We start from the raw sequence: 21,846 nt of genomic DNA, 5'->3' as shown, positions 1-21,846 counted from the left end.
ATGGAAAACAGTATGGAGTTTCCTCAAAAAATTAAAAATGGAACTACCATTTGACCCAGTGATCCTACTTCTAGGAAGATATCCTAAGAAATCTGAAACACTATGTTCATAACAGCACAATTTGCAATAGCCCAAGTGCCCTTCAGCAGATGAGTTGATAAGAAAGCTGTGGTACATTTGCATAGTAGAATACTATATGGCTTTAAAAACTAAGGAACTATTACCTTTTGCAATAGCATGGATGGACCTGGAGAGTATAATGCTAAGCAAAATAAGCCAGTCAGAGATAGATAAATATCATATGATTTCACTCATATGTGGAATCTAATGACCAAAATAAACTGATGGATAAAATAGATACAGAGACATAGAAGCATGGGACAGACTGATGAATTTCAGAGAGAAGGTGGGGGTGAAGATGGTCAGGGAGATTAACCAGGGAACTTATATGCATATATGCATAGTCCATGGACACAGGCAATAGTGTGGTGAAGGCCTAAGAGGGTTGGGTGTGGAGTGAAGGGGCTCAATGGGAAAAAACAAAGGGGACATCTGTAATACTTTCAACAATAAATATAAATTTAAAAAATAATATGTGGTTGGGACCGCCAATTTCATCTCTTCTTCTCCTACAAACCCCAGCAACTGGAACAAAGGTTATTAATAAAACCTTTTCTCTGAGGTTTTACTAATAAAGGCTTTTATCTAAGGTTTACTCATTCAATTCCAGGTGAAACAGATCTTTTCAAGACAGGAATTCCCATTCCATCTTTCACACACACTGAAAAGAGTAAATGATTCTTTCTATTCAAAATTCAAAAGATGCTGATGGAAAAAGCAGCACATGTTTCTGGGAAACTGGTCTGCTCAAAAGGTTGAGATAGCATCCTTCACATATTTCTGCAAATGTTGACAGTCAGCTGCTTGTTTACTCTTCATGACACTGGAGGAAAAATTCCAATGACAAGCAAGTATAAATTCATAGAAAAGAAGAGAAGGCTCCGTGCTTGCTATTTCAGTACCCATTCTCAGTGAGGCCTATAGTGAAGCTGAAGTTGACCAGGGACTGTGGATACCCAAGAGGTACTTCTCTATGACCACAAGAGGCAGGTAGCCTTCCCACACCCACCACAATGAGATGCAGAAGCAGTCGAGCCACTAATAAAGATGCTGTATCTAAAGCCCCCTGAAGGAAACCAATGTATCACACTTAGGAATCTTGGCTTACTCTTCTATCTTGAAGGAACAGCAAACCAAGGTCATAGTAAGCATGAATTTCTGATAAAGGAGAATGAGATCTGAGAAATTAAGCTTTAGGAGAGGGGTTAAAAGTGAGGCTTAAGTGAATGTTTACAGTGTAATGCTTTTTTAGGAATACACTCAAATTCTAGGAAAAAGCAGCATACAGACCCACTCTAAGGGAATCTTCTTAGAGTCCCAGTTCTATGCTGAGCAGGGCATTCTGGAAGAAGCAGTTGTACATCCAGAGTTGCTTTTGGATACTGGGTAAAGTAGGAGTGGGTCTTTTCAACTACATCAGTACACATGAATAGCATCATAGTCTTTACACAGAACCTGGTCAAATGATATCTATATGGCTTTCCATTGCTTTTCCAATTACCTCTCAACCCATCTGCACTCTAATTCAAGCATATTAATAAATTACATTTGTCTGAATGAGTCAAAATTAATGCCAGCTGAATGTAAAGAATAAAATATCACAAAATTTTAGAAAGCTAGAATTGCAGAGCTAGAAATTTCATCTACTCTAACCCTCTCATTTAACAGACAGATAAATTGAGGTACAGAGAAGTAAAATGCCTGCTCAAAATCAAAGAGCAAGTCAGGAACTCAAGTCATCTAACTCATAGTCACTGCCTAGCTTGCATTATTGAAATTAACAGCCCTCTGGGGTCCACATCTAGACTTAGAATGAGCATTTGAGGCTACTAGACCGTGAGTGAACAGAGTCAAGCCTCAACCAGCTACACCAACTCAAACAAGTATCTTCCCTGTTGACTTCCAAATAGCCCAACCTCTCTTCCTCATCCCTTCCAGTATGAGTCAAGGTCTCAGTTTGGGACCCAGTTTGGTTGGAGAGGAGGCAGAGAGGATTGACTTGAACAATGCCTGGCCAATGGCCCTGTGACCTGAAGCTCCATAGTAGTAGGCACTGAGCCGACCTGATTTAGCTTCTCTGGACAGTAGGCAAAAGCTTTCAGTCAAAGGCAAGGCATTGGCAGGTTTTCTCAAAAGGTACCTGGCTCCCAGGGTCAGCATTTAGTGGTCAGCCCAGTGAGACACTGAACTAAGCAATGAAAGCCTCTAAGATGAGGAAGAGCCTAATGTTCCACTAGCCTAATCCATCCTTGGGACTTTGCCCCAAAGTCAGAGTGTACCATTTTCCCTTGCCTAGAAAATTCTATCTTCAGAGTATCCAATGAGCCTGAATTATCTCGTGCCCAACCTTCTTGATCATCCACCCTGCTCCTGGGTGGTGAGAACCCTAGCCATACTTTCCCCAACTGGGAGCCTGCAAAGACCATACTTATAAACTGCCCAATAAAAGACTCCTCCCATCATATTTTATGTCTCAGTGTTAGACTAGCAGTAGAGGTGGAAAGTGCAGGGTAATGGGTTTACTCTGGGCACATTAAAAAGACCTAAGTTTGGAGCCAATGTTAACACTCTGGCTTATTCTGCTTTGTCCCCTGGACCCTCAACTTTAACCCTGCCACAGTTCTAACTCACTTAGTTTCAATAATGAGCTGAGCCCTGCAACCAATGCCACCTTGCTTCTCTTTTCTTAAAAGGCTCCCCTCTCATCCCAGAAAGCCACATTATAATTTCTGTCAAATTGCCTGGTTGCCCCTGTCCTGTCTGCTGCTTGGTCTGAGTTGCGGGACTCCCAAATTTCCCACAATCTCTGCAAAAAGTATAGGCTCGTTTCTCTCCTGATCTTTTTCTTTTTTTCCTAAATCAAACCTTGGTCACTTGCATCCGTCTCAGAAACTTTTGTCTGCCAGTCCTCCCAAGCCTAAGATGCAAGGAAAATTAGCTTCCCTTTCAAAACAAGTGAAGAGAAGGGACAAAATATATTGCTAGTGCCACTACATAACTGTACACTTCAGAGTCCAGAATAGCCTGATTTTCACGTCTCTTTTACTCTGTGACTTTTACCCATGTCCAGAGATTCCTCTGATGTGGATTTAGCCCCTAAACATAAAAACTACCTTTTTCTGGGACTCCCTCACAATAGTACAAATCATCTGCAGAACCTTAGACCCATTAAGCCAATCAGTGCAGTTTTAAGTCTGTGAAGCTATCAAGCTTAGTCAAAGAGAACTTTGGCTGTGGGGTGCCTACAAACATTAAATTCATAAATATTTTAGAGATGGAAGGCATATCAGACATTAATAGAAATGGACAATGCCCCAACCCCCTTGACTGTGGGGGTGTATGTTCTACATTCCCCAGAATGACTGTTGGGTACATACTGGTTGGTAAATATTTTAGCAAGCTTCTATGGGCTTCTTCTATCCCTTTGAGAAAACAGTGCTGTGACACAAGTGGCAGGGAAATTTTGGGGAAACTGAAGGAAGTGTGTGGAGGCAGAGATACATTTGGAACCTCAGGATCTGAATGGTTGCTTAAGAAAGCTGAGGTGCTCAAGAAAGGTAGTGTTGACGATGAGATTTTCCAGGAACTCAGGATTATGGTAGGGGTGTTCCTGACTTTTTCAAATTAAAAACTGAGATATTCCCCAGAGCCCTCAGTATCAAAAACAACTTTCATGAATTGAAGACACACCCCAGCAATGACCCAAGCCAAAGTATTCTGAGACCCTGGGAACATACCAAATTCCTTTCTATCCCTTCCTGACCTATACTCACCAAAATTTAAACCAGTAACCCCAGCCCCTCAATGGACCTAGTCTGTGTCAGAGTACACACCAGCTACATCTCTGCACAGCCTATTGCACTCCTTCCCAGCTGCACAGTGAGGTCTTGACAGGAAAGTCCCAAGCAGCTCTCCCTGTGAATCCACTATGATCACCTACTTTGAAGTTTGTTCCTCAGCAGTGAACCTCTTCCTGGTAAAATAGTGGTTTTCCCAAGTTTTATTACACACTCTTAAGGCGAAGCTCTAGGCCTGCTCACAGGACATAAATGCCAGGGCCTACTTCAGCCCATCCCCCACTATCTCCCACGAAGTTTCACCCAGATTTTGCCACTGACTCCAAAAGCCAACAGCCCGCAGTCAACCACAGAGCAATCATGCTCAGCAGGTGCCCTCCCAGGTAACCTAGGCAACAGCCAGAGGCCCTACCCTGGCTGCCTTCCCAAGAGCCCCTGAAGTGTAACAAGGCAGGAAAAGGTAGTCCCAGGGTTTAGTGTGGCAGTAACTTCCCCCTAGAACAGCGGTTCTCAACCTGTGGGTCGCAACCCCTTTGGGGGTCGAACGACCCTTTCACAGGGGTCGCCTAAGATCATTGGAAAACATATATATATAATTACATATTGTTTTTGTGATTAATCACTATGCTTTAATTATGTTCAATTTGTAACAATGAAAATACATCCTGCATATCAGATATTTACATTACAATTCATAACAGTAGCAAAATTACAGTTATGAAGTAGCAACGAAAATAATTTTATGGTTGGGGGTCACCACAACATGAGGAACTGTATTAAAGTGTCGTGGTATTAGGAAGATTGAGAACCGCTGGCCTAGAAGTTGTTTCACACAGTCCAGGGACCCACTACATTCAGGCATCAATGCAGCCTGGGCAGTCCTGAGACTGCCCTGGACAGCCACTGACCCACACTCAAACTTTCAAGTGGGGCCAGCACACTGGCATCGATGGGTCACAAGATCAGAGGCATCAAGAGCCTCCACACTCCTTCAAGTGCAGCCCAGTGAAGCTAAAAACAAGAAAACAAAACGAGTCCTTGGTTGAGAGCGGTAGGAGAGGCTCTCCAAGGACCCAGTGGACTCACAGGTGAATGCACCCGAAAACAAGGTTTCTGTTTTCACTAAATAATTCCCAGGCCCCCTCAGAGAGCAGCAGAAGTATGTGTTGGGAGTGGGAGGGAACCCTTCAGCCCAGAGCAACACTGTGAGAAGCCACAGATTCTGAGCTACAAACTTGCAGTGGGTCACAAATGCAGCAGTCTTGTGGAGCCACAAGAGGGAGTGAGCCTAGAGGAGAGGGGCTCCACACCCCACAGTTCCCTCCCAAGACTCCTCAACAGAACCGCTGAGGGGCTTTGCTGGGTGGCTTGCTGAGGAAATGGAGTTCTGACTTCTCTGAGCTCACACTAGGGTTAAATGAGAGGAGCGTGCAAGCCTTTGGTCTTCTGGCTGCAGGCCTGAAGAGTGAGGACTATGCCCCCCAGCCCTGGTTGTCTTAGGGAAAAAGACCAAGTTGGCCTCTTGTGAAAGCTGGAGAGGTGGGAGCATTCTGGCTAAGGCTGAAAGAGGCTCCAGGAGGACAGAGGATAGCGGAGAGGTCTGGGGCACCAAAGAGGGATGGCTGAAGTTGGGGGCCCACATAGAGTGAACCACAGGGCCCAGCCTGCCAGCCACTTCATGCCTCTCTGGACTGGAGACCTCAGTGACCGCCTCCTGTCTGCTTTGGGGTTCAGCACACAGGGCACAAAGATCTGCTTGCTTCCTCAGAGTGGCAGAGGACAGCTGGGCCTGTCTGGGCCTTAACCAACGTGGGCAAAGAGACGCACACCCCCACTCGCACTCCCTCCCTCTCTTCTTCTCTCTGCTGCACACACACAATTACCATGTGTTTGACTCTTCACTCAGTCACCAGGATTCCTAAAGTGTCTACTCCCCTTACAGGAACAAGGACTAATTGCAGAGATCTGCGGTACAGTGTTTCTCTTAAAGTCTTCCCAGCCTCCCAACTCTCTTTTCTCTCCTTGAATTTGCCCCCCTCAAAAACACACACACACACACACACACACACACACACACAAACAAATACACACACACACACACACACACAAACATTCTGCAAATATTTCCCCCCAGTGCACATGGTAAGGGTACTTAAACCCAAAAGATGCGTCAGGATTTGTCCCAGGGCAATAAAATTCATTCCTTGTCTGTGCTCAATGAATGTCCCAGGTCCCACCCAGGACATCTGGCGACTAAGTCTCCACAGCTAATGCTACTCAGAGCCCCTCAACCCGCGCAAAAGTAGCGCTAAGGGCAATGGGCAAGGGAAGCGACGAGCTGGAAAGGCTCCTTGGACCAGGAGGTAAGGGGTCTGAGAGCAGACACCTTTACCTTGAATGCCAGGTGGGGCGCTGGGGGCCACTCACCTGCTTGGAACTCCACTTGGCGATTCTTCTCTCTTTCCTCTTGCAGCAGCATGGAGTAGAGGATCCCGAAGGAGTTCTGGATGCCAAAGATAGAGCCATTGCACCAAGTGGCAGCGAAGACCACCATCCAGCCAAAACCACCTTCGGGGGGCTGGAAGCCGCGCGCTGTACCGCGGGTCTCTACTGTGGGCATAGGCTCCGATTCGTGCACTGGCTCAGGCTCAAGCTCCAGCTCTGGCAGGGCTGCAGGATTTGTTTGGGGCTGGGGTTCTGGCTTGGGCTCCATTGGGACCACTGGCAAGGGCTCCGGCTCTGGCTGAGGGTTACCCACTGGCTCCTGCTGTTCCTGGCCTGCCTCCCGCCAGGGCCCCTTGGCTTCCTCGCTTTCTGAGCTTTTCAGCGCCATCACAGACAGGGGACTGTGGCTGCTCGAGCCGGAGGAGACGCTTTGTGGCTGGTGCTAGTTTCTGCTGCTGCTGTTAGTGCTCGAAATACTGCTGCCACCACTGCCTCCTCTTCCCGGTTCCTCGCCCAAGCTGGCCAGCTTGTCCCGCGACAGAAGCTCCCTCCAGCCCTCTCCTCCTCCCCCTTCGAAACCCCCTCCTCCTTTCCCGTGTCATCTCTCTCCTCCCCCTCCTCCTCCCCCACCCCCACCTCTTCCTCCCTCAACCGGCAGCCGCTATGGATTTCTCTTCTTCCTTGCCCTTCCTCCTCCTCGTCATACTTGCCTACCTACTCTAGCCGCTGCTGCGTCTTTCAACTCCCTTTACAAACTATTAAATCCTTTCCTCCTTGTCCAGATGCTCAGTAAAGGGAGAGTTAAAATGGGAAAAAACTAGAGCACAAACTACCCTGTTCCTCTGCCCTCTCCTCCTCGCAAGCTCGAAACGGGTATTGATCAACTCACTCCCCAGGAAATACCCCGCCTGTCCTATGCTCCCACTTTCTCCTTCCAAACAAGCAGCCTGGAACTGGGGTGGCCCTGGGAACGTCAGGATCCAGGAGATTTGGCTTGTGAGAGAACCCCACCCTGCCCTGGGGAGTTCCTATATACTTCCCACACCTTGGGCTTGAGGGGGGACACAACCTGGAGGGGACAGCCCGGGCTTCGGACAGAGAGTGGGCACAATGTTCTTGAGTCCAGGGGCTCAGACCCCCACAACCCTGCGTACTCCCTCTCCAGTCTCTTCCTCTCCGCCCCGCCCTTCCCGGTAAATCCCTGGCTGGGCGCTAAGGGGAGGAGGCAGCCCAGCAGTGAAGCCCGCCCCTCTCGGCCGTCAATCAGGGCTTTGTTTGCGCCAACCTGGAGCCCAGAAAAGCCGTAGAGGGCGGGGCCAGGTGCCGGGCCAAGGAGGGAGGGAGGGAGGGAGGGAGGTGCTGCGGCCCCGGAGGAGGCCAGGTTGGGCTGGGCTCCGCTCCTTCCGGCTGTCTGTTCTGTTTTGGGGAACTAGGAGTAGGCGCCAGGTTGAGCCTCCATTTCGGCCCAGGGCCGCCCAGCCCCCAACATTCCTAGTGGGCTGGTCCCCCAGGCCTCGACCATAGCTTTTTGGGCAATCAGGAATTGGAGCCACTAGCGGAGGGATGTCTTCCCAGCACCCACCGCCCCCTTCTGCCCACCTCTGGTATAAGACTTGTGAGTCCCTCTGAACGCCTCAGACTAAGGCTCCAACCCTGAGAAGATAAAAGAGAGTTTGCTCCCCAGAGAGCGCTGGGGTCCTGGGTGTGTTTGTGAGGGAGTGGGGGGCTGGGAGAGGTGATCTTCCCTGCTGGCGGCCCAGCGGAGTGCTACGCGGTGCTCTGTCTCAGCCCGCCAGGCCTGCAGAGCAATCCCGGGAAGTTCTGCTTCCCCCAAGTGCTGGCGCATCTAATGCACTAACAATGAGGTCACTGTGTGGTTACCAAGCTACTCTGATTCTCACAAGCGGGCCGGCGAGCGTCAAGCCTTTTTTATCCAACATCTCATTAACCTTCTTGATCTGTGAAAAATCTGCATGGCCGGTGAAAATGTAGATCAGGGCTGCGCCAGCTGCCCGAGAACAAGGAGTCATTAAGCCCCTGAGGGAGGGTTGAGATGGGTGGAAGGATAAAGGTGCCAAGGGACTTAGGGCCTGATGAGAGGAATTGGCCAAATTCACAAATCACAGGGGCCATGCTAGTCAGCATAGCAGGCATTGCTCCAAAGAAGAGATCATATCCCTTATTACCCCGAGGTAAGAATTATTATCACCTGTTTTTTCCAAGCAGTAAACCTGAGGCTCAACTAGGTCAAGGCGTTTATTAGCCTAACTTAGGCCTTGACTAAGTTTAGCCTAAAGTCAAGAGACAAATCAAGTACAAGCTGGAATTCAAGCCAGGTCTCCATACAGCCAAGCTCTCACAGTCCCTGAGCTTCACCATAGGAGTTCTAGGACTTGGTGCTCCCAAGAAGAGTGACAGGGAAGTTGAAGGCTTCTGGCTTAGCTATCACAGTAGACTTCTTGAGGAGGTGATGGCTTAGATGGGCTTTGAATGTTGAGAAGGATTTTAATGGGGTGGGGGTTAGGGTATCCCTGCCTAATAGGGACAAAGTACAGAGGCATAGAAGGACTCTACTCATAGAAAAAGGTAAGTGAAAGCTACTCAAGCCAAAAAGTTAATATGAAGGGTGGGGTAAAAGTAGGTTTACAGTTGTGAGTATGCAAAACAGGATTTATTTTTGTATTAGTATTTATTATTGTATTCTTTCCATACAAACAACTGTAAACCTACTCTTGCCCCACTCTGTATATGCTGCCTTTCCCAGGAAACATTTGCATTTTAATAAAAATCCGCAGTGCTTCAGCTATGAGGAATAACAAATCATACTTATGGGCATTGGGACTTAATATTTGCTTTTAGTCAGAGATCTCACCATACACATCACTAATTGTTATCCCATGAGAGCTCTAGCCTTGGTTTCCATTTGCAAGGAACCTGATTAAGACCCTGAAAAAAGGTTATCTGCAAACCCAGAACTAGGAATAGACCCTGGAGTCTTGCAGTCCATCCCAGACCCACTGTCTAAATTCTATTTTCCTCATTGTCTCTAAATGGATTTTTTAGATCACTGGAGTGGGGGAGAGAGTTGGTGATAACACTCATTGATGCTTCTGTGAACTTAAACTATGTGAGCACTTTACATACATAATCTCATATATTATTCATAACAACCTTTTAAGGTTGGAATGATTTCTCTCTGTCTTATAAGTAAGTAAACAGGCTCTAAGATGTCAGTTGTTCAAGTCTACAAAGTTATTAAGATGTAAAACAGAGATCTTTGCTCATTTGTATGAGCTTCAAAGTATGTGCTCCATCCAGGAAACAGGATTGCATAACCACCATCCCACCTTGTTAACAATACATACAGTATCTACCCTTTCTCTCCTCTTTAGAAGGTACTTTATAATGGCTAGAGCACTGGCATGAGGAGACCTGGATTCTAATCTTGGGTCTACCATTGCTTACCTGTGCGATCCTAAGCAAGTTGTTTTCCCTCTCTAAGCTTCAGTTGTTGTTTTGTGTGTGTGTTTTTAATTTGCAAAGTAGATTTAATACCAACTTCAAAGAGTTATTAAACACTATGCTGGAAAGTGTAGGGTTTATTTTGGATGTACAAGAAGCTACTGAAGATATTTGACTAGGAAACTAACATATCTGTATTTTAGAAAACTGTGGCAACATTGTAGAAAGATAAGAGATAAGGAAACTAAGTAATGAACAGTAAAAAATTGTTGGTCTAAAATAAGACACTCACTGCTGGGATGAAGACAAAGGTATAGTTCTGTGATCCTCTGTTATGGTAGAGTTGCCAGAACAGATTTGGGTAGTGAGGGAAAAAGAAGAAGCAAAGATGATGCTAACATTTCTTGCTTGAGTGAAGGAAAGGATGGTAATAGTGTTAATTGAGATGGCGAATTAGGAGCCGAATCAAGTTAGAGGTGCCTGTGGTTTCCTGTCTCTTATTTTTCTTTAAAATGTTTTTCTATTACATTTGACATTCAATATACTATATAATAAAAAGCTAATATGCAAATTGACCAAATGGCAGAACTACTGGTCGCTATGACGCGCACTGACCACCAGGGGGCAGATGCTCAACACAGGAGCTGCCTCCTGGTGGTCAGTGCCGTCCCACAGGGGGAGCTCCACTCAGCCAGAAGCCTAGCTCACAGCTGGTGAGTGCAGTTGTGATAAAGGGAGTCTCTCCTGCCTCCACGGCAGCAATAAGGATGTCCAACTCCCCAAGGGACCGGGCCTAAGATGTCAGTTGGATATCCCCCGAGGGTTCCCAGACTGTGAGAGGGCACAGACTGGGCTGAGGGACCCCCTCTCCAGCACACAAATTTCATGCACCGGGCCTCTAGTTCTTTTATACTAGTTTAAGGTTTACAGCATCATGGTTAGACATTTATATACTTTACTAGAGGCCCGGTGCACAAAAATTTGTGCACTTGTGGGGGGAGGGGGGGTCCCTCAGCCAGGCCTGTGCCCTCTCCCAGTCTGGGACCCCTCGGAAGATAACGCCTTGCTGGCTTAGGCCTGCTCCCAGGTGGCAGAGGGCAGGCCCAATCCCTAGGTGCAGCCCCTGGTCGGGCTCAGAGCAGGGCCGATTGGGGAGTTGGGGAGCCACTCCTTGTCATGCACAGAGCAGGGCGGATCAGGAGGTTGCGATGCTACCCTCAGTCATGCTCAGGGTAGGGCCTATTGGGGGGTTGGGGCACCGCCCCCTGTCACACTCAAGGCAGGGTTGATGGGGACGTTGCGGCGCCACCCCCTGTCACACACAGAGCAGGGCCGATCAGGGGGTTGTGACGCTGCCCCCTGTCACGCACAGAGCAGGGCCCATCAGGGGGGTTGGGGCTCCGTACCCTGTCACGCACAGAGCAGGGCCCATCAGGGGGTTGGGGAGCTCCCCCCTGTCACTCACAGAGTAGGGCCGATAGGGGAGTTGGGGCACCACCACCTGTCACCCACAGAGCAGGGCCGATCAGGGGGTTGGGGCGCTGCCACTGTCACACTCAGGGCAGGGCCGATGGGGACGTCACACACAGAGCAGGGCCCATGGGGGGGGCGGGGTTGGGACGCCGCCCTCTATTACCCACAGAGCAGGGCCGATCAGGGGGTTGGGGCGCTGCCACTGTCACACTCAGGGCAGGGCCGATGGGGAGGTTATGGCTCTACCCCATCACACACAGAGCAGGGCCCGTGAGGGGGGATTGGGGCACCGCACCCTGTCACACACAGAGCCGCAGGGCGATCAGGGTGTTGGGGAGCTCCCCCTTATCAGGCACAGAGCAGGGCTGATCAGGGGGTTGGGGCACCTTCCCCTGTCAGGAACAGAGCAGGGCAGATAGGGAGATTGTGGCCCCGCCCCCTGTCACACACAGAGTCGCGGGGCGATCAGGGGGTTTGGGCACTGCCACCTGTCATGCTGATCCCGGTGCCGGGAGGCCTCGCTGCTCCACTGATCCCGGTGCTGGGAGGCATATTACCCTTTTACTATATAGGATAGAAGCCTGGTGCATGGGTGGGGGCCGGCTGGTTTGCCCTGAATGGTGTCCTGGATCAGTGTAGGGGTCCCCACTGGGGTGCCTGGCCAGCCTGGGTGAGGGGATGATGGCTGTTTGAAGCTGGTCACACACCCTTCAGGGTGGGGGTCCCCACTGGGGTGCCTGGCCAGTCCGGGTGAGGGGCTGAGGGCTGTTTTCAGTCTGGCAGGTGACTGAAGCTCCCAAGTGCTCCTTTTTTTCTTTTTTTTTTTTTTATTCTGGGCTAGCTTTGGCTCTGGCTCCAGCTCTTAGGCCTCTGCTGCTGAAAGCAGGTATCTGGTTTGTTTGGGTTCTATAATCAAAACACTGTTTCAACTCCAGCTCTGAGATCCCGGCTTGCTGAAAGCAGTTTTCTGGGGTTTTGTTTAGATTCTATATTTGTAACAATGTTTCAAACTGCAAGCTCAGAGGCCAGAGCGGCAGGCGGGGAACATTGGAGTCCTCCGTCCCTGAAGCAAGGAAGCCTCATGTTCACTTCAAGCTGCCTGGCTGCCGGCCGCCATCTTGTCTGGCAGTTAATTTGCATATCGCCCTGATTAGCCAATGGGTAGGGTAGCGGACATATAGCTAATTACCATGTTTCTCTTTTATTAGATAGGATGACTGATCCCCCCAATAAGTTGTCATACACAATTATTACAATATTATTGACTATATTCCCTATGCTGAACATTACATCCCTGTGACTATTTTATAACTACCAATTTGTAATTCTTAATTCCTTCACCTCTTTCACTCAGCCCCACAACCCCCCTCCCATCTGGCAAGCATCAGTTTGTTCTGTTTCTATGAGTCTGCTTCTGTTTTGTTTGTTCATTTATTTTGTTCTTTACATTCCACATATAAGTGAAACTATATGGTATTTGTTTTTCTCTGTATGACTTATTTTACTTAACAAAGTACCCTCTAGATCAGCCGTGGGCAAACTATGGCCCGCGGGCCGAATCCGGCCCATTTGAAATGAATAAAACTAAAAAAAAAAAAAGACCGTACCCTTTTATGTAATGGTGTTTACTTTGAATTTATATTAGTTCACACAAACACTCCATCCATGCTTTTGTTCCGGCCCTCCAGTCCAGTTCAAGAACCCAGTGTGGCCCTCGAGTCAAAAAGTTTGCCCACCCCTGCTCTAGATCCATCAATGTTGTTGCAAATAGTAAGATTTCGTTCTTCTTATTGCCCAGTAGTACTCCATGTATGTGTACTACATCTTTATCCAATCATATATTGATGGGCACTTAGATTGCTTCCATATCCTGGCTATTGTAAATAATGCTACAATGAACATAGGGATGTATGTATTTTTTCAAATTAGTGTTTTGAATTTCTTTGAATAAACACCCAGAAATGGAATTGCTGGGTCATAAAGCAGTTCCATTTTTAATTACCTCCTTCAGCAACAGTGCACCAGGGTTCCTTTTTCTCCACATCCTAGCCAGCATCATTTGTGGATTTATTGATGATAACCATTCTCACAGTTATTAGATGATAATTCATTGTGGTTTTAATTTGCATATTTCCAATGATTAGTGATGTAGAGCATCTTTTCATATGTCTTGGCCATCTGTATGTCTTCTTTGGAGAATGTCTATTCAGGTCCTTTGCCCATTTTTTAATTGGATTGTTTATGGGGTTCTTTTTGGTATTAAGTTTTATGAGTTCTTTATGAATTTGGGATTTTTAAAATATATATTTTTTATTGATTTCAGAGAAGATGAGAGAGAGACAGATTGAAACATCGATGATGAGAGAGCATCATTGACTGGCTGCCTCCTGTACGCCCCCTACTGGTGATTGTGCCCTGACCAGGAATCGAGCAGTGACCTCCTGGTTCATAGCTCGATACTCAACCACTGAGCAATGCCAGCTGGCTGGGCTAAATTTTGAATATTGAACCCCTTATTGGATGTATCATTGGTGAATATCTTCTATTCAGTAGGCTATCTTTTCATTTTGACAATGGTTTCCTTTGCTGTCTAAAAGCTTTTTATGTTTATGTAGTCTCATTTATTTATTTTACTTTGTTTCCCTTGCCTGAAGATATATATTTAAAAATATTACTAAGAGCAATGCCAGATAGTTTACTGCCTATTTTTTCTTCTCAGTGATAAAAGTAAGGCTAGGGCAGTGATGGTGAACCTTTTGAGCTCCGCGTGTCAGCATTTTGAAAAACCCTAACTTAACTCTGGTGCCTGTCACATATAGAAATTTTTTGATATTTGCAACCATAGTAAAACAAAGACTTACATTTTTTATATTTATTTTATATATTTAAATGCCATTTAACAAAGAAAAATCAACCAAAAAAATGAGTTCGTGGGTCACCTCTGACACGCGTGTCATAGGTTCACCATCACTGGGCTAGGGTCTTGAAATGAATGACATTTTCTCTAAAAATTTCTCAGACTTGGTCAACAAACATCATTAATATTAACAAATCTTTAATGATTTGTAAACTCATTCAGCTTGGCCCATATTCATCACTAGTAAGTAAGTTATGGATCCTGTATACCCTTTAAATTATTTTATTTGTCTGACTGTGGACCTTGGGAAACCTTCTCTGGTTTATGCTGCAAGTGAAAGAATGTGTTTTCTTTCTGTCCCTAACAGAACAAGTCCACAATGGAATCATTCCAATTACTTATGTATTTGATTACTCATACTAGTGGGTGAAGCAGAGCGGTGGTTCCCTAATGTGGTTGCACATCAGAATCACAGAGATTTTGGTAAAAGTACTGACTCACGGGTCCAATTCAACACTTTCTAAAATAGAATAAATGGTGGTGGGAGCCAGGAATACATAGTTTTGACAAAGCTTCTGGTAATATTGATGCACTACCATGTTTTTAAACCACTGCACTAAAATGACCAAAAAATTGAATCTCAAAGACTAGTACAATTTCTCCAAAAACTTTAGGGACCAACATAAAAATGTCAATATTTAATGTTGCCATGTGAAATCATGTATCATTATACACTGAGTGGCCAGATTATTATGACCACCTGATGATTGTAGGCAAATTAGCTATAATTTCATGTGGAAGTTGCTAGAGGGCCAGATCATTATGAATATCTGAATAGCACAACATACCTAAGTATTGTTGCTGATCAAGTTCATCCTATCATGTTGATGGCGTATCCCAATGGAGATGGCTTCTTTCCATAAGACAATGCCCCATGCCACGGTGCTCATATTGTGCAGGAGTAGTTTCAAGAACATGAGAGAGACTTTACCTTGCTTAGGTGGCCCCCACAATCACCAGATCTCAATCCAATTGAGCATTTGTGGGACGAAGTTAAAAGAGCCATCAGGCAGCTGGTTCCACAACCATCAAATCTCACAGAACTGGACAGTGCTATTCATCAGGCATGGTGTCAGATTCCTCGCATCACCTTTCAACATCTGGTGAAGTCAATGCCAAGAAGAATCGCTGCAGTATTGAAGGCAAAAGGTGGCCCAACGAAGTACAGATGGGGTGGTCATAATAATCTGGCCACTCAGAGTATATTATTTTTTTTCAGATATATTTTTTAATTAAATCTTTATTGTTCAGATTATTACAGTTGTTCCTCTTTTTTCCCCCCATAGCTCCCCTCCACCTGGTTCCCACCCCACCTTCTGCCCTTACCCCGCCCCCACTGTCCTCATCCATACGTGTACGATTTTTTCCAGTTCTTCCCTCACTCCCCACACCCCTTTCCCCCCAAGAATAGTCAGTCTACTCCCTTTCTATGCCCCTGATTCTATTATATTCACCAGTTTATTCTGTTCATCAGATTATTTATTCACTTGATTTTTAGATTCACTTGTTGATAGATATGTATTTGTTGTTCATAATTCTTATCTTCACCTTATTCTTCTTCTTCCTCTTCTTAAAGGATACCTTTCAGCATTTCATATAATACTGGTTTGATGGTGATGAACTCTTTAGCTTTTTCTTTTTTTATCTGTGGAGCTCTTTATCTGACCTTCAATTCTGAATGATAGCTTTGCTGGGTAAAGTAATCTTGGTTGTAGGTTCTTGCTATTCAACACTTTTAATATTTCTTGCCACTCCCTTCTGGCCTGCATAGTTTCTGTTGAGAAATCAGCTGACAGTCGTATGGGTACTCCCTTGTAGGTAACTAATTGTTTTTCTCTTGCTGCTTTTAAGATTCTCTCTTTGTCTTTTGCTCTTGGCATTTTAATTATGATGTGTCTTGGTGTGGTCCTCTTTGGATTCCTTTTGTTTGGGGTTCTCTGCGCTTCCTGGACTTGTAAGTCTATTTCTTTCACCAGGTAGGGGAAGTTTTCTGTCAGTATTTCTCCCAATAGGTTTTCAATATCTTGATCTCTCTCTTCTTCTGGCACCCCATTATTTGGGTGTTGGTACACTTGAAGTTGTCCCAGAGGCTCCTTAAACTATCTTCATATTTTTCGATTCTTTTTTCTTTCTGTTTTTTTCTCGTTGGGTGTTTTTTGCTTCTTCGTATTTCAAATCTTTGACTTGATTCTTGTGATCCTCTAGTGTGCTGTTGGATCTCTGTGTAATATTCTTTATTTCAGTCAGTGTATGCTTAATTTCTAGTTGGTCCTTTTTCATATCCTCGAGGGTCTCACTAGATTTATTGAGGGTCTCACTAAATTTATCTGAAGTTTCTAGAAAATTCTTGAAAAACTTTATAACCGTGGTTTTGAACTCTATATCCAGTCATTTGCTTTCCTCCATTTCTGTCATTTGTGACCTGTTTCTTTGTCTCCGCATTTTGGCTGCTTCTCTGTGTTGATAGAGTGGCTTTCTTTGCCAGGTGTCCTATAGGGCCCAGTGGCTCAGCCTCCCCAATTACCTGAGGTGGACACTCTTGGTGCACCTCTTTGTGGGCTTTGTGCACAGTCTTGTTGTAGTTAAGCTTTGATTGTTGTAGGTATCACTGGGAGGAATTGACCTCCAGGCCAATTGGCAGTGAGAAGCAGCTGTGTCTACAGTGGGAGAACTTCTGTGCTGGAGACACCCTTATGGGGCAAGACTTGCTTCAGCTTTGGTGCTCACTGAGTCTGCCCCCTGAGTGTGTCCCTTATGGATCTGAGGAGTTGTAATCTGGATGGTCCAACTCTGACCACTGGGTATACTGGCTCTTGGATATTTAAGGAGGTGCTGATTTAGCTTCTGCCTGAGGCTACCCAGCAGAAGCTATGGAGAGATCTGCAGTTTCCTCTTCTTTGTTTGGGGTTTGGAGGTGCCCAGATGAGGCCCAGTTGTGAAGCAATGCAAGCTGCTGTGGGGCCTTGGGCCTTCTTTTGGATTCTCTGAGTCTCTCTGACCCAGCTGCAGTTTGTTAGGTAATTTTAGATTGCAAAGGGCCAGCCCATTCATATGCAAAAGCCTCTGTGCACAGCTTGGGTGGGGCGTGGTCTCAGGGAATCAACAGGGTGGAACAAACAGCTATGGCTGATCCTCAGCCCTGCCCTAAGAGGCCCCGGGTCTCAGTGTCCTGCGGTAATTGCTGCAAGCACCTCTGAGAAAGCCGCCCTGGAGTTTGGACCGATGCCAGACAGTCCAGTTTCTCCCCGTATGAGTCTGGGTCCCCAGAGACTTACCCAGAACTGGAGTTCAGAGCAGTCAGTAGCTTGAGACTCCCTCCTGATTGAAAAAGACAACTGCATCCTGTTCCCAGCCCTTTCTGTGTGCGCCTCCATACCTCTGCACTTTACTTCTGCACCTCCTCTGAGTCTCAGTGTGCTTTTCTCTTTCCTTCTAGTTGTAGAACTTCCACTCAGCCAGCCTTCCTGTGGTTCTGGATGATGTGTTTTGTCTTTTAGTTGTAGTTCTGAAGTGTTTGTGCGAGGCAGCAATTTCCAGTGTTTACCTATGCCGCCATCTTGGTTTCTCCTCAGTGTATATTATTAATGAAATGATATTTTAACACTGAAGTATAGAAAATGTAGACAGGACATAGTCTTTTTTTATTTTTTTGCCATATTGTCTGATAATATGTTTTATAGCTCTTATAAAATGTATATGAATTTTCAGTATTTAAGTTGAAATATTTACAGTGGTAGTATATTAGGGATAGAATTATGATTTGTTTTAATTTTTAGAGTTTTTTTTGTTTGTTTGTTTTTGTTGTATCCTAAGCCAAAGAGTTATTTATTTATTTATTTATTTATTTATATTCTTTAAAGCAGCCATCGCCAACTGGTGGTCCGCAGACCACTGGTGGTCCGTGAGGTCTGAAATGTTGGTGACCTCTGATTTAAAGTATTACATATGTTTCCTTTTTCCCCATTGACCCCTCCCTGGCCACTCCCATCCCCAAGGGCAAGCCCCCACCACCCCAGTGTCTGAATCTATTGGTTATTGTTAGGTCTGATCAAATAATTAAATCGATACTCCCTCCTCTGGGAACTGACCTTTAGGCCACTTCACAACTGTCATTCCACTTGCTAAGACCACATCCCACTTGGTAAAACCATTATCTCTCCCTTCCAGTTTCCCGGAAACCAGACATGCACAGAGAATTCTCGACCCAGAAAAAACCTGCCTAGAGTCCTTTAAAAACCTGACTCCCCGTCTTTGGGTGCTGGTGCCATTTTGGGGCTCAGCCCATCTGGTATCCAGATGACCTGATAAATTCATAATTCTTTACCCCCTTTGGCCTCATGCGTTCCTCCTTTGACAACCCTAACATTTGCTGCTGAAACTCGGGAAGGTTCCATGGGGATGGGGAGCCATTGCCTTGTCTTCGGTCATCCCTGACTTTGCTACTCGGAGAGCAGTAGGCAGTGGCAGCTCGACCTGGGCTTAACTCCGAATTCTACTTGAGTGACATGATTGCTGGCCTCGATTAGGCCTCCCTCCCTTATGGACCCTCCTGAACAAGCCAAGGAGGACTCCGGACTGGGAATCTCTCCTTCTCCATTGTTGACCCTCCATCTCACACCAGCCAATCTTCTCTAGGTGAGTGACATTCCACAATTTCCCTCATCTCCAGTCTTCTGCCCACTCTCTCTCACTGACTTCTCAAAAGTCTCTCGTCTCAAAAGTCCTAGCACTATGCCAGAAGACTCCTCAGCCATTTGGCTTTGGGTCCTTCTGGATTGGGGACGCCAAGTCCAGAGGGTCACCTTTTATTTCTCATCGTGATTTGTTTAGCAGCAGGGATGCCTGCCCTAAACTGTCACCTTTGGATATGTGGTCTGTAACTCACCTTTCCTCTCTGATGGGCCATGCCATACTCCTTCTGCATACCCACGGCGGGTATCATGCCCTATCACCTCATTTTATTTTGTAACACTGTTTGGCTACAACATAAACTAGTAATAAGTCCCAATGGCCTGAAAATAGCACTTTCAATTTTAACACACTGAGAAATTTAGATAATTGCTGTCACTGCAATAGAAAATGGTCAGAGATTCCCTATGTCCAAACCTTTTTCACCCTTCAGTACCAATCCTCCCTCTCAGTCCTGCTCTACCCATCAGATCTTTCTCCTTCACACAAAACATCATACCCCTAACATTTCTGATTCTACTTTTGATCCAGGACACCACCGACCTCCACCCTCTTACACATATCTTCCCTCACCTGCAGTAGATTCCCAAAACCCAGACCCTCCTAACCAGTAACCACCTTCTCCCTGACCCCTGAGAGTTCAAATCCCAAGCATACAAGCTCCAAAACAACCTTTTCCCACTTAACACTCGTTCTCAGGCCACCCAAAGACTGCTTTCCTCAACACCCTCTTCTATTCCCACACCAATTCTACCCCTGAAGGAGGTAGCAGGAACTGAGGGCATAGCCTGAGTCCACGTCCCATTCTCTATGTCCAACCTCACACAGATTGAGAGGCATCTCAGATCTCTTTCCACCAACCTGATCACCTTTACTAAGGAATTCAACAAGCTTAATTAAATCACTCAGGGCCCTGATGAAAACCCAACTCTCCTCCTTTCCTTCCTCACGGAGGCCTTACGGAAATTGACCACCTTAGACCCCACCACCCCAGGGGGAACCCTTCTTCTGGACACCCATTTTTTACCCCAGTCAGCCCCCAACACATACCATAAACTTCGAAAAAATAGAAAGAGGTCCACAAACCCCTCAAAAAGACCTTGTTAACCTGGCCTTTAAGGTCTTTAATAATAAAGACAAGGAGACTCAAATCCAAAAACAAAGGTGAGATCAGGCCAAGGCTGAGGCCCAGAAGGAGATTTTCCAACTCCTAGCCACCACTCTCATGAACCCCAAACGAAGTGCTGGTCCTCCAACCAAGGGTAAGTCAGGGGCTAAGCCTCCTCCAGGCCCATGCTTCAAATGCAACAAGGAAGTACACTGAGCCAGGTCTTGCTCAAACTTGAGACCCCCACCTGGGCCCAGCCCAAGGTGTGGAAGAGAAGGCCACTGGAAATCAGACTGTAGTCTGGCCCCTCTGGTTGAACCTAAGCCAGTCCAGCAAGGTCACCCTCTGGATCTGGTTTAGAGCTCCCAAACCTTCTGGGAATGGCCACTGAAACCTGAAGCTGCCCAGGCCCTTAAAGGGCCCCACTGACTTACTTCACCAGGACAGAGCCTCAGGTAATGATTGTGGTGGCAGGTAAGTCAATCTCCTTTTTAATTGACACTGGGGTTACTTATTCTTCCCTCTCCAAATTCACTGGGACCCTTGTCCCCTCCTCAATCTCTATTAATGGGGGTTGATAGATTAATCTCACAGCCATTAGCCTCCTCACCTCTACACTGCATCTTACTAAATACCCATTCACTTTTTTCTCATTCTACCTTGGTGCCCAGCCAGGGCTACCATGCATCCCCTCATAAAGCCAAAGCCCAGTTGTCCAAAACCACAGTCACCTACCTCAATTTCACTCTCTCACTCCATAAGACCAAGCCATTCCTTGGACTGTAAATGCCTTATCTCCTTATCTCCTCCATGATTGTACTGTCCTCTGTACAAGAAATGGTCTCCTTTCCAGGGCTCACTGGATACTTTCACCTCAGGGTTCCCAACTTCAGTCTTCTCCCACTGAGCAAAGGGACCACTCACTGAGCCTTTAGATCCCAAGGCCAGCATTCTCACCCCTTTAGTGCTCTGAAAACTTCTCTCACCTCAGCACCTTCTCACCCTCCTCCCTGACCCCACCTTTCCCAAAGAACAACTTTCTTTACTGCACATGCTTACTTAACATTATGGCTACTATCAGAAGCTAAACTTATTATCACCCAAACATTAGCATGTTATCTCTAAGGAAAAATGTGCAGTTTTAAATCCAAGCTGCTAGAGGCCTGGGAATAGTCTGCTGGGTCTGCTTCCTCCTCCCCCCGCCTTTTCTCCAGTCTCATATGCCTATACATAATTTTCCAAAGTCTTGATTAACTTAAAGACTTTGGAGCATTTCTGGGTTAAATGATAAACATCGAAAATAGCACACAATACTGAAACATTGATGGCTAGACACGTTTTAATTCACCTGCTTTTAATTTTTTATTACAGACGGTCTCTTGTACTTTGTTTAATGTATATTTTCTTATGGTTAAAGTGTTCGTAAATGTAAATGCTGGTTATTTACTTTTTGGCTAAAGCTGGTAATTTGTGAATGGGTAGAAGGTTTGTGTTGTCCAGTGAGTCAGGACCTAATTACCCCTGATGTCCAAAGGGACCCATTCTCTCCTAGTAAGCTAAAGCAGCCCCCTACAGGCTCTCTCCTGGTGCTTAAGTCCTTATATCTGAGCCTAGACTTCCTTTATTTCCACTGATCATTCACAGTCCTTGACACTATCATTGAAAACTTTAACAGGTCTTCCTGCTTGGTATTTAGGAAGCTCTCTCCCCTTTTATAGCCTTCTTAAAAGTCATATACTTCAAAGGACACTGAGTCAGGAATGATCCCGTAATACAGGAAAATAACAAAACAGACCAGGAGGCCAAGGCAGTGGCTCAGAGGAAGCCTCTGTCTC

General features: G+C 46.1%; 1 protein-coding gene across 2 annotated transcripts in view; it reads right to left on the bottom strand.

The window, feature by feature from the left end:
- The window catches only part of SLC16A2 (solute carrier family 16 member 2), a 178,442-nt gene extending 171,511 nt beyond the window's left edge, over positions 1 to 6,931 (bottom strand). For both annotated transcript variants that reach the window (XM_036304076.1, XM_036304077.1), the window contains exon 1: positions 6,345 to 6,931. In XM_036304076.1, coding sequence (XP_036159969.1) covers positions 6,345 to 6,750 — 406 coding nt within the window. In that variant the 5' untranslated portion in view covers positions 6,751 to 6,931. The remainder of the gene's footprint in view (positions 1 to 6,344) is intronic.
- Between the last annotated feature and the right edge of the window lie 14,915 nt (positions 6,932 to 21,846).

The sequence above is a fragment of the Myotis myotis genome, unplaced genomic scaffold (assembly GCF_014108235.1).
Source record: "Myotis myotis isolate mMyoMyo1 unplaced genomic scaffold, mMyoMyo1.p scaffold_m19_p_4, whole genome shotgun sequence".
Classification (NCBI taxonomy): Eukaryota; Metazoa; Chordata; class Mammalia; order Chiroptera; family Vespertilionidae; genus Myotis; species Myotis myotis.
Note: the sequence above shows the minus strand (reverse complement) of the source record. Positions and strands in the feature narration are given on the sequence as shown.